Source organism: Parus major, chromosome 3 (assembly GCF_001522545.3).
Source record: "Parus major isolate Abel chromosome 3, Parus_major1.1, whole genome shotgun sequence".
Taxonomy (NCBI): domain Eukaryota; kingdom Metazoa; phylum Chordata; class Aves; order Passeriformes; family Paridae; genus Parus; species Parus major.
The window spans coordinates 73,234,077-73,247,457 of NC_031770.1; the positions used below are offsets into that span (position 1 = coordinate 73,234,077).

Here is a 13,381-nt window from a genome sequence, read left to right on the forward strand (position 1 = left end):
GTGCTGGAGGTAAGTACTCATTAAGATCAATTAAAAACAGGTCTGCCTTGATGACATGCTAGGGGCTCAAACATGGCATTGAAAGCACAGCCCGACTCACCTGGAGCTAGGGCAAGACACACTGCCTGGTAAAAAGCTCTGTGAGAAACCAAGCCAGGGCTCATCAGGAGCGGGTGAGCTCACAGCACCCACCTCACCATGGCCTTCATATCTGCAGAGGTAACAAATCACAAAATAGAGTGGGCCTGAGTCACAAACCATAACACTGCAATAATTTGACACCCTGGAGGGATGTCCTCCAGAGGGACGCTGACACACTTGAGAGGTGGGCCAGTGTAAATATCATGGACATCAACAAAGCAAAGTGCGAGGCCCTACACCTGGATTGCGACAATCCCAGACACCTACATGTTGAGTGGAGAAGTGACTGAGAGCCACACTGGGAAGAAAGGTGTGATGGCTGATGAAAAACTCAACATGAGCCAGCAGTGTGCACTCCTAGTCCAGAAAACCAGTGGAGTCCTGGGCTGCATCAAAAGCAGCGTGGCCAGCAGGGTTGGGGAGGTGATTTTCCCCCTCTACTCTGCTCTGTGAGAGCCACCTGGCATACTGTGCACACTTATGGTGTCCCCAGCGTAAGGAGGACATGAAAGTTTTGAAGCAAACTCAGACTATAGCATCTCCCCTAGGAATGTTGAGCAAGCTGGGGCTGTTCAGCCTGGAGATGATTTTGTGGAGACCTCATGGCAACCACCCAGCATCTGAAAGGGCCAACAGGGAAGCTGGAGAGACTCTGCATCTGTCCTTGTTGTGGTAGGACAAGGAGGACTGGGTACAAACTGAAAAAGGGTAAATTTATGTTAGACATTAGGAATAAATTCTTAACTGTGAGGATGGTGAAACACCGGAACAAGCTGCCCAAAGAAGCTGTGGGTTACCCGTTTTTTAAGACCAGGCTGGATGGAGCCTTCAGCAACCTGGTCTAGTGCAAGGACTCCCTACCCATGGCAATGAGGTTGGGGCTAGATGATCTTTAAGGGCCCTTCCTACCCTTATAATTCCCGGCGTCTCCTACCCCACAACAAGCTCCCCGCACCCGCTGCCCACGGGGCCTTGCGGGCCCGCCCCACGCCGGGGCCCGGGCAGGCGCAGCCGGCGGCCCCGCCCCCGCCGCTTCCCCCGGCTCCCGCCCCCGCCGCCCTCCGTGCGCGGAGCTTCCGGCGGCGCCCGGCGCGGCGGCGGCTCCGGCGGCCCGGGCGGCTCCGCCCTCCGGACGGGGTAGGGTGGCGGCGGGCGCGGGGGGCCGCAGCGCCGGGCCCTGCGGCGGCCCCGGTCTGGGGCTGGCCCTGCGCGGCGGGTGCGGGCGGCCGCGGGTGTGCGCTCCTCGTCCGCCCGCCCACGGGAGGCTGGCGGGGCCGGGCCGGGCCGGGCCGGTGCTGCCGGCGGGGAGGGGACGCGGAAGGCAGCGGCAGCAGCGGGCAGTCCCGCCCGTATCTGCCCGCCGCTATCCCTGGGCCTCGGCGGGAGCTGCTCCCCGAGGAAGGGAACTGCGCCCCTGGGGAAGGGAGCTACCCCTGTCGGTAGAGAGCGTGGACGCCCAAGGAGTGGGAAGGGGTAGGGATGGAGCAGGGAGGACGGGAGGAACAGTGCTGGGAACAGACAAAGCGGGCGGGGCTAGGCACGGGTTGTGCTCCTCTCCCCTGAGGGTCCTCCGGCGCTGCTCGGTCCCTGCGCTGTTAACACACTTCACACGGCTTCACCCGTGTCCGATCACAACACCACAGAAAGCAGGATAGGAGCTGAACTAGCGATACTATTATATTTTAATTTTTGGGTGTGTACTCTGGGGTGCTTCACTTCTTGTGTGTTGTTATTTGCTGAGAAATGTCAATTGGATGTGAACGGGCACGATTAGGAGAGCACAGTTTTAAGCTGTGCCAGGGGAGGTTTAGGTTGGCCATGAGGAACAATTTCTTCACAGAAGGGGTGGCTAGAAACTTGAATGGGCTGCTCAGGGAGGTGATGGAGTCACTTCCCTTGGAGGCGTTTAAGGAAACCTGGCACTTAGTGCCGTGGTCTAGATGACTTGGTGGTTTTAGGTCATAGGTTGAACTTGGTGATCTCGGAGGCCTTTTCCAACGCAATTGATTCAGTAATTCTGTGACAGTGGGAGATAACTACATGGCCTAATCCCTGCCATCCATGCAGTGAGGAAGCAGCTGACCAGCAAGTAAATGCAGAGTATGCCTGCATGAAGAAGCAGTATGATATCTAAAGAGAAAAAGGAGAGGACAAATGCACACAAATTCCTTTTTAAAGGTAGTGTGGGGAATTTTAAATTTTTTTTTTTACATGAAGAGGAGAGTTTCACCACAGCTGGAAGGGTAGTTGGTCAAAATGAAGTGGTATAGGACTGGTAACTTTGGGCTCTTAATAGAGAGGGCTACCTGATGATTTATTCATGTTGATGAACAACTTCCATTATGTGGGGAAGCTGCCTCCATAAGACATGGGTGGCCACTTAAGTGTGCAACAGGTACCGAAGGAACTTTTGTCTCCATCGTATCTCAGTGCTAAACCACATGATGTGTCTGGTCCTAGCAGGAATGAAGTCAGTGAAGTAATCTGAAATTCTTGGATTTTGCATGTTTTGGTGCTCATGAAGGCAACACAAGATTTTAGATAGATAAAATAGCCATATATTTCAATTTTTTTCAAACAGTTAAATGTTTAGTTAGAAATCTGTAAAATGGCTTGTTTCAATGCCAGAATATATTATGGGAAGAAACACAGCAAATGGTGCCTGAGTTTAAAGTATACTGTAAGAGCTTATTAATTTTTAATTAATAATAGCTTCTAGTTTCAACAAGTTGAATGTAGATGTTGGTATAATCTAGGTAATTAACAGCAAGAGATGCTAACCTGTAGTAAAAGTACTCTGTTTTAGACTGTAACATAAAGATCCAGTATTCCCTCTGTGGATTAGTGTACAAAGATAATTAAGAGATTTCCCATTTACCGTCTTTTATCTAAGACACACATAATAAGTTGCATTAATCTTTCTTCAGAGATCATACAATCTATTGTTTTTGTTATTTATACATTCTTTGTAATTTGTCAGTGTTGCTGCTTCTTTTATAGTCAAATGAAAGAAAACTGCTCACTGCTCCCAAATGTGAGACTAGCAAAGCCGGTGTAAACAGGAATTATTACTTCACTGGCTTTAAAAATCAAACCTGGTGTATGCATGACTTGCATGTACAACATTTGCTTCTCTTGAAATAGTACAAACTCTTGCCTATCATGTGCTTTTCCAGGAATGGCTCAGGGATGTAATCTGCCATATTTCTTTTTTTTTTTTTTCTTAAATCTAGTGTCTGTTACTTGTTATGTTTTCACACACATCCTTCATTTCACAGCCCCTTGAAATCTCAAGTATTTTTCTGTGTACTTCCCACCTTTTCTCAGTAGTCTGGTTGATGAATAACTGTCCTGTTTCTGCTTGTATGGGATAAAATTGTGGTTACTGAGGAGTTGCATTTGCCAGCTAACCAAAATGAATAGGTAGAATCATAGAATATCTTGAGTTGGAAGGGACTTATCAGGATCAAATCCAACTTCTGGCCCTGCACAGGACACTCCAACAATCACACCACGTGCCTGAGAGCATTGTGCAAATGCTTCTTGAACTCGGACAGGATTGGTGCTGTCACCACTTCTCTGCAGAGCCTCCTCCAGTACGCAACCATCTTCTGGGTGAAAAACATTTTCCTCATACCTAGCCTAAACCTGCCCTGACTCAGCTTCATACTGTTCTTTCAAGTACAGTAATCATTAACTGGATGGGTTGCTTCAAAGCTGGAAAACAGATTTGTATACAAAAACTCCCTGTAAAAAGAGGCAAAATAGAAGAGATCTAGTGCTTTTGAATGTTTTAACTTAATTAGTGCCTTTCCCCATGAAATCTGTACAGAAGCTGTAAGACATTTTTCATTGTCAGGGTTTGCTGTGTTTGGAAGAAGGAAATAGTGATTTACAGTCTTAGAAGCCTTTGTGTATGTATGGCACAAAGAGAAGAAGGATTATTCAGATTAGAAAAAAGGAGTTTGCCCATATAATTGAAATCGTTACCAATTGAATAATAGTCTGGGTAGGAGATATTGCAAATATTTTGATGGACTCTAATGTTTTTTGAAAGAAAGTATCTCTTAAAAAAGTTTTATTCCATGTCTAGTCCAAAGTGGTTTTCTGGAGTCCTGTCTGTCTTGTAAAAAGCAAGGTAACATTTTTGGTAGCCATTTGAGCTGGTCTGACTTGGGGCCTGTGTAGTCCTGCTCCCCTCTCAAGCCAACACTAGCACAAGATGGTTTGGGGAGAAGAACAGACTGAAAACTCCCAAGTGCTTGCAAGAGTAGTTCATGTCTGGCTGGGCAAGCCTCAGGACTCATCTGGCTCCCCAGCAGTGCTGGCTGGAAAGGTGCATGAGATTGGAGGACAGGGCTCATGCAACCCCAGAGAGCAGCTGGGAATTGGATCCAGCCTCAAAGTGCAAAATGGGCACGTAGGCATAGGATAGCAGCTCACAATGTCATTGTGTGTTCATAGCATATTGGTTTTTGTTTTTAACCAAATTTTTGTCACCTTCTGTGCTGGTCTCTGGTGGCTGCTGGAGGTGCTGGTATTTAATAGAACTATTTCAGTCAATTTAATGGACTTGACAGAAGAAAAAATTATGCTGCTTGGGAGGAGAATAAAAAGACACAGTTATAAGAAACCTTTATTAGGCTTTAGTTTGGCATAATTATGCCTGTACAAAAAAAATTTAAAAATTAATAATATACAACAGGCCAGAGACTCAGCCAGAGATCGGAAGGCATAGCTGAATAGGCCTAAGTGGATCTCTTTAAAATAATCAAGCAATTTGAGGGAGGAGGGAGCTTTCAACATAAACTTTTCATGTACATGAGCTCCAGAGCTTGATGCTTTGCATAGACCTGAGTCTGCATTTTATCTTTTTTTGCAAAGTAAAATCCTTTTAATTAGAAATCATCTTGACTTCTGGTAGTTCCTGAAAAAAAACTCTTTGTATCATGTGGCCCTACTGATCTGTATTTAATGTAATTATTTCACTAGCTTATTATCTTTAACCTCTGAAGCAGTTTTTCATTTATCTTTTAACTCCATACAATTCTTAATGCTTCTTTTAAAATGCCAGAAGAATTCCTGTTTATATTGTAGTCCTAACAGTTATTTAATCCTTCTTTTATAATTGTTTTGTCTTACTTGTTATAAACTACTATATCTGATATTGTTCTTAACTCATTTGCCTCTACTTCTATTCTTTAGACTAGTAAGTTTTCATGAAAGCTTTCTGTTCCTACTTACTTTTGACCCTGTTGACCAATGCCAGCCAAAATTGACAAAGTTGTGTCAGTGGCAAGGATTTCAAATTTTTACAGGTTTTATGAAATCGTCAAGTAGAGGGAGAATGACCCAAATTAATATTACTGCTAGTAGAAAATCAGTGTGATTTCAGGTTATTTCCTCTGTTAGGCCTGGCTTAAACTGGCCAGCTAGCTGACGTACAGCTCTGAACTGTTGGATGATTTTGCTGCTCTTGGACAAGCTTAGATAAGGAGCACAACTGGGTTTTACAGCAGTGCCACAAGAGCTGCAGCCTGTGGCCAGAAGAAGCCTGGAGTTTGCAGTGCAGATGTGAAGCTACGTAGGTTGTGTATGTGAGATAACTGATTTCCACCTGATCTCATCTTCCTACAGCTGAATGATTCTTAAAACTGAGATCTGTAAAGCCATAGTTTCCATGGAGCAGCCTTCAAATCATGTTAATCAATAGCATTTTAAGTTTGAAGGTGGTGTATATGCTGATCTAGCCATGATTCCAGGGCTTGATAGCAGAACGTTTGTTGAAGTTTAATGTCTGTTGCCATATATATTCTTTAAATATATCTTTCTTTTTTAGAGGGGAAGAATCCAGAAAGAGAATGTATTTGTAATCTTTACTTACATCTTACATCAAATCATCTCTGCTTTGAAGAAATAAAATAACAATTTTCAGTTTGGAGTTGATTTTTTTCCTTTTTTCTTTTTTGTTTTATTTTAAGGAGGAGAGGTTCAGGATTGTGCTACTTTTTTTTTTTTTTTTTTTCCCCAGTGTCTTTTCTGGAAGGTGGCTCAGGTTGTCTGGGGGAAACGTGACATCTCCTGGTTGTTGGTGTCCCAGGAGAGCTTGAAGTAAATCCAGCATATTGTCTTATTCATTCTGCACTGACTATTAGGAGTAATACATGTTGTTGACACCTACATCAACATGTGAAACTAAAAAAAACCCAGTAATAGAAAAGGCAAGAAAGTGAGAATTGAGCAGTTCATTTATAAACTTTCTTTCTGTCGTGAGTAAAATGGGAAAATAGTGCAGCCTGTCCTTATCTGTTATCAAAAGTGCCTTCTTGCTGGATACGTTCATGCGAAAGACAGCTGTTTGTACATCTCTGTGTGTTTGTGAGTATGGGAATAAGCAACTGACTCAAAAGACATGCACTGTGGATCTGTGTAAAGACTTTAAAAAGTTTCCATTTGTTTAATTATTTACCCTGCTTTAAACTTACGCTTCCAAAAACTCTATAGTAGGGTCTCACTTGTACCCACTGCAAACATTAAATACATGGTTGTTTGCCTGGCAGTGTGAAGCATCGTGTTAGTTGTTACTTGAGGTGTCTTCTGCAATGGAAGGGTCAAATCTGTTGGTTTAGAGATTACCACAGTGTGTATCCTGTGGTAAACTAAGTGGCAACTTCAGCACACGCTGTTGAAGAAGCATTTATTCTATTTTGAGACATGCTTAGTCATCCCTGTTTTGGCCTCTAGCGGGTTACAGGCATTACTCCTTATTCTCTCATAGTAAAGCTGATGGACAAGTTAATGAGAAGGCCAGTTTGTGAGAAACAGTTTGTGGTGCTGGAGGATGTGAATTCATAGCCCAAGTGTGTTGTGTAGTGCAAGTGGAAATTGGAGAATGCATTGCACATTTTGTTGTGTGTTGGTAAAACTCACAGTTTACATCACGCAGGTATGGAGCAGCTGCTCAATATGGGACAGGCATATGTAAGAGGATCTTTATTAGTAGGGAATATGATACAGCCCTCCTGTGTCCTGTAGAGAACATTCAGCTATAAATGTTTCTTCACTTGTAAACAGAAAGTTTTAGTAAAGTTTCTTATCTTTAATTTAGCTTTTTCTAATTGTTAAACCTGCTTATTTGATTGTTTAACTTGTGTTAGTGTAGGCTGTGTAAAACACATTGGTATCATTAATTGATAGTATATTTTGTGTTGGCTTTTTACAGTATGCAGATCTAGTACATTTTGTGTTTAACTGCATTGTTTCTTTAATGAAAATATTTTCTCTTGTCAGAATTAAAATGTTTTCTATGGGGACTTCTGCTTTGGATGCCAGGACTCTTTTGAGGACCTCGTTTGTTGCATGGTTTAAAGGAAGATGATGTTGTTAGTGAATTCTGAGCATCCTTCAGGAGGCTGATGACCCCTGTGTCGTTGGTGTGTCATGGATAACTTCAAACGGTAAAGGCGGTATTTTTGTGACTGTTCAGATTAGCATTCTGATAGAGGAAACAGTGGGTTAAATTTAGATTAGCAGCCGAAAAGAGTGAGCCCAAAAGCTCATTCTTTTCACTCTTAAAACCATTTACAATATTTTAAAAGAAAGTAATGGTATTCACAATGGCTTTAAGAAGCTGTATCTTCACAATAGGAAGGTGAATCTTCAGATATGCTTTCACAGTTTTTTACAGCATGGGCCAAATTTAATTTCATACTTGAATTAATTTCCCTGAATCAGTGCATTTTTTTTTTTCTTGTAATAAATTCCTAAAGATAATGCTTATTTTGACCATTAGTTTTTTTGTTGCTTAAGGGCTGGTTTTGGCTTATGTTTCTACATAGTCTTCTCTTTTTTTAAACAAAAAATAAATGTGTAGTAAGGTAAAAAAGTAAATGGGAAACCAGACTTGGTAGATTCCAACTAAGCAATTGTTTCACAATAAGATACAATAATTTATTAATATTTTAGTAGCAGTACTTTGCTTAAGATGATATTCAAAACAGCACTATTTGCTTTCTAAGAATTCTTTATCTGCTCACTGTGTTTATTCATTCTGTTTTATCAGCTCTTTTTCAAAACACCACAGGCAGTTAATGCAACTTATAAAGGACTCCTGACTTTTTGCATCTTCCTAAGTCCTATCTAGATGTCACCAGTGTTTCCCATGTTAACAGTTCTGAGCATGTTTTACTACATGTGCCTTCGGCGCCGAGCTAGGACAGCGACGAGAGGAGAAATGAACAGTCGGAGGGCTATTGAATCGAACACCCGAGCCTTACCTATCAATGTTGAAATAGTTCAGTATGCCAAAGAAGTGTTGGATTTCAGCTCTCATTATGGCAGTGAAAACAGCATGTCGTATACCATGTGGAATTTAGCGGGTATTCCCAATGTGTACCCTAGTTCTGGTGACTTTACCCAGACTGCTGTCTTTCGAACTTACGGGACCTGGTGGGATCGTTGCCCAAGTGCTCGGCTGCCTTTCACGAGGACACCATCCACTTTCTGTAGCCAAGACTATGTAGAACTTGCTTTTGAAGAACCAGTTTATCCCACTGCAGTGCACATTCTGGAAACCTATCATCCTGGAGCTGTAGTCAGGATTTTGGCATGCTCTGCAAATCCTTACTCACAAAATCCACCAGCTGAAGTAAGGTAATTTTTTTCTTTATGCTTTCCTGTAGGATGTTAAATGCTACAAATAGGATTGTTTAGTGAGCTTTACTTCCTAGTATTCATCGGTTTTGTATCTGACCCGCTAGAATTTTTTTATTTCTTCATGTTTTTAAAACTGTGGTGACTCGTTTTGATAGCAACTTCAGAGATGTAGACATTTTGTAGGAATTAATGCATCTCCTAATATCAAATGTACTTTGTGTAATGATAGTTTTGGTGTTGGAATTTTTATGGGAAATAATTACTATGTCTGTATAAAACACTACTTTTGAAATGGTAGGTCTGAATTCTTCCTCCAGTAGGAAGTTGTGTAAAAGAGGTTGAGGGATCATGGCTGCTGTATCATCCTGCTTCAAGTAGCCATGGACTCTTTCTTGTCTGCTTGCTTTAGGTTGCATGTATTGTACAATCAGGCACTGTAACTATTCGTATGGAAATGAAGCTGAAACCAGAAGCACAGAACAATCAGACAAAAGGTGATGCCATTTGTCTGATCTTTGTTTTTGGTCTTGACAAGGGGTGTGAGCTGCACTTGTTTTTACAGTCACTTCAGGTAAAAGAAGCAGATTTAATCCTGATGACTTTCCTTATATTAGTAAGTCTTGATGAAATTCCAGTTGCAGGATCAGGAGCGTGCTAAACTGAGGAATGGTAAGAAAGTGAAGAAAAGCACTGTGTGTGAGGTGAGAAGCTCTTAGTGAGGAAATAGAGATGGAAGGAGAGAGTGAACAGGTCAATGCCCATAGTGGGGAAAAACTTCAGGAAAAGCCATCAGTATATGTAACTGAAGTATTCCATATCAAAAAGAGGTTAAAAGATACTGAAGTATTCCATATCAAAAAGAGGTTAAAAGATACTGAAGAAGTAAAGGAAGGGAGAGCTGATAGAGGAAATACTTAACAAAATGTGTTCTGTTAAGATCAGTATGCCAACAAATACTATATTGCTATGATATACACACTTGGGTGGTATAAGCAGGGATAGCGTGGATGTTGGGTGTTTTTTTACTGACTTGCCTTTTACAGATGCTGCTAAAAAGTATATTTTTAAGTCTAACTTACTATCCCTTGCTTCCTAATACTAGGCCATTGATGTTCATTCAAAAACCCTTGGAAAATCAGGTGTCATGGTTTATATTCAAAATTCTCAGTTAATATATTTTTTATGATTCTATAATCTACTGTAGTTAAGGGCAGTTGCTTGTTTTACAGGTCTAATGAAAATATGCTGTATAGCTCTGAAGTAAACATCTGAATTCAAGGAACAGTGATAGGTCAAATAATAATAGGCCACGTAACTTTAGAACTATCAGTGCTTTTGGCACTGTAATACAGAACTTATTTACAGGATGGTATGTGGTGAAGGCAGCTTTTAAACTTTCAAATTCAGAACCTAATGTGAAATGACTTCTGGGAAATTACTCTGAACTTCCATTTAACTTTTTTATTTCATTATGTAGATTTTATTTCTTTATGGTGGAGCACAGAATAGAAACTTTTGAGGAAAACTCAAAAATAGTCAACTGAAGGTTTAATTAGGTACAGAAATAAAAAAAAAAAATGTACAGAGAGGTAAAAGGATACAGAAGTGAAAATACTAATATAAAACTTTGGTGTATGTGCTTTATGACTTCTCTTGAGGTGTGGTCAGAGTGAGTGCACAGATGCCCTCCTCCATACTAAAAGATGAAGTTTCTGTAGGATCTTGCTTTTTAATTTGTAGGCAAGAATGTCCCTTGTCCTGCTTGCATAGGTTAACATTTCTGGCTGGAAAAAGGTTGTCTCAGGCATCCTTGGAAGAAGTTGTCCGTGCTACCTCTTCAATACAAGTTAGTCTTGATGTTAGAGGAGTGTTATAGAGATCCTTTTTTTCTCTTTCCTCAGCAGGACTTGTCTGTTCAGAGCTGCACCTTTGGTTTGTATCTTTTCTTCTAAAGGAAGCAAATGTCTTATTTATGATGTCTTGAAGAGAAGATGAAGGAACCCTTTTTCTACAAGAGAACAATAAGAAGAGAACAATATTTTTTCTCTGTTCATTTGCTCACCTTTAGGAGGGGAATCTGAAGAGTTGCAAGAGTGCAGTCTCTTTTCTGCTTCTGTTCTTGGTCTCCTGGTTTTGCTTCCAAAAATTCTCTGAGATATCAGCTAAGAATTCTTTTTTTTGAAGATGGAATACTGCTGTAATCTCAGGTGATTCCTTGTTTAACTGATGTTTTGGTCTTGAAGCGCTGCCATGCTATTTTCTTCAGTTAAAAAAGGCCATGACCTACTTACTCAAAACGCACTTAGAACTTTGTTTTCCTTTTCTGACCGTTTTGATGCTTGGTTTTTACCAATGAAGCCTTTCAGTGCTGCTTTGTTTTATGAGCTGACGCTGTATCTGTTTCTACAGTGTAGAGAGGGCAGGTCATTAGGAAGGCTCTTTTTTTTCCAGTTCCTACTTTTGTTATACAAAGAAAGCCAAACTATTGGTGAAGTCAAAACTGCTGAGAGGAAAAAATCTGTGCAGACTTGCTTAAATGTTATGTTTAGTGGATTATACTGCTCCAACTAGGAAATATTTTTTCTTTTTGGTTAGCATTTAAAACATCAGGTCATTCAAAACTTTGCTGTATACAAAAACTTCTATGCTACAAGAATCTTTGTGAGGAGCTAGTGTATTACAGTTCTTGCTCAAGAGAATTTTACGTGTTTTTGTTAAACAATGGCTAACACCCACATACTTGGTCGATGTATTGCTCACTTTATGCTTCAGTTGCATGAAAGACCAGCTCATGCAGGTGTTCAGAAAATGGTCTTTGGTTATATTCCTTTGTTGCTGGTGCACTGAGTTCTGCTGTCGCAGCTTCGTATGATGCTGTCTCAGGTGAGCTTTATTCAGTATCTTTAGAGGTGGGGGCAGATCTTCATGGAATAGGAATTGACATTTACTTCTCAGAGGGTATGTAATTATTTCTAAGTAATCCTCATGCTTAAACACAACAGTTTGAAGGTTTTTTCATTATGGTTTAACTGGCATCCAGCAACTGGAGGATTCTTCATCCTTTCATATCTTTTGCTTTAAAGACAGAAGGCATTGCATCACTGTCTGGTGAAAGTGCTAGAGAAACTGCTGTTCTAACACATGGAAACTTTTTGTGCTTTTCATTTGTGCCTCTCATACTGGTGAGAAGTGTAGGTAATTCTTTAAAATAAATTAACGTTCCATGTACAGATTTGTTACGTGAATTACTGTAATGCAGGAAACCCAAGAAAAAATTAATAGTTTGAGATTAGGGAAATGTTGTAACATAATGTCACAATTTTTATGTGGTGAAGAAATCAATCCCTATTTTTGATTGTGTTATGATTTTTGTACTAGTGTGGCCCTGGGACTTTGTACTGTAGTGTACATTCTGTGTTTGTAGGTTTTGGTGACAATGCTGAGTTGTCACCAAGCTTCAGCCAGTCAAAGAGGGAGAGCTCTACACATGTGTGGTGGGGGCAAATGCAGCATGAGCAGAACCCAACCAGGAGAATTTTCTTTGTTTTTCATGGTGTATTGGATTGATGGGTAAGATTTAGCTAGCTTCTTCTTTGATGAAAAAAAAAAAGGTTTTTCCTGTTTTTTTTTTCCCTCCTTTTTTACCCAGAAGGCTTACTCTTGATGATTTCCTAATGGCTTCTTCAGTGTTAGCCCTTTTGATAGATTTTGATATTCTTAATAGTTAGTTGTTGTTAGTATTTTTTAAAATGGGAGCTATCAAGTAAAAAATAATCTTTTCAGAAGTTAACGTTTTCCTTTTATTAAAATAACTTCAGTTTTTAAGTTTGGAATATGAAACAAAATATTGGTCCCTATTCTCCTGTTGGGGTCTTTTTAAATTTAATTTGACTGCTGTTCTTGTATCATATGTTATAGTAATATTGTATATTCATGTTCTTTTGTAAAAGCTCAAAATCAGAGATTCCTAACTACTCTGAAATCAGTGGCTGTACTTGGGGTGATGTGTCCTACCTGGCATATGCAGTGATTGCTTCTTCAATAATTAGAGATTATCTTGTGATTAATTTTTCTTGTTTTCTACAGATAAGGTGTGACATGTTTTAGGTTTTTTCTCATGGATGAGATACCATGATCATTTGTCTGGGACCACTTCCATTCTGCCTTGTATACACAATCCTGTTGTTTATTTCTATTTAATTTGTTTAATTTTGTGTCGTTTAGAATTTTGCTAGAAAATTGAGCATAGCTCAGTATTTCCAGTCTTAACTGTGTTTGCTGTATGCAAAGTTTCTTTCTGCTTCTGAAAGTCTTAAACCCTGTAGAGGCAGAAACTGCTAGAAACCAGAGGAGCAGGCTAATGAAGATGGACAAAATAAAAGGCTCCCTCTCCTTCCAATGGGAAATTTATTGTATTTAAGCTGCCTGGACAGGGATTAAAAATGTTTGATGGAGCCACCCCCCACTCCCCCGCCTTTAAAAAAAGGCAGTGAAACCAGAAAGGCAGTGTACTGAATGTAAAATATCATGAGTTCTTACTTGTAGAGAGTGGCATTCAGATGGTTCTTTCACTCTACCTTTTATT

At 40.6% G+C, this 13,381-nt stretch overlaps 1 protein-coding gene across 6 annotated transcripts in view; it reads left to right on the forward strand.

The window, feature by feature from the left end:
* The first annotated feature begins 1,202 nt into the window (after positions 1–1,202).
* The window catches only part of FBXL4 (F-box and leucine rich repeat protein 4), a 62,733-nt gene continuing 50,554 nt past the window's right edge, over positions 1,203–13,381 (forward strand). The window contains exons 1-4 of one of the 6 annotated variants that reach the window (XM_015621866.3): positions 1,203–1,278; positions 2,168–2,319; positions 7,432–7,598; positions 8,204–8,793. In XM_015621866.3, the coding sequence (XP_015477352.1) occupies positions 8,285–8,793 (509 nt within the window). In that variant the 5' untranslated portion in view covers positions 1,203–1,278; positions 2,168–2,319; positions 7,432–7,598; positions 8,204–8,284. Of the gene's footprint in view, positions 1,279–1,474; positions 1,615–1,659; positions 2,320–6,501; positions 6,520–7,431; positions 7,599–8,203; positions 8,794–13,381 lie in introns of those variants that run through there. The other 5 variants (XM_033512865.1, XM_015621868.3, XM_015621869.3 and 2 more) reach the window with 5 other exon arrangements.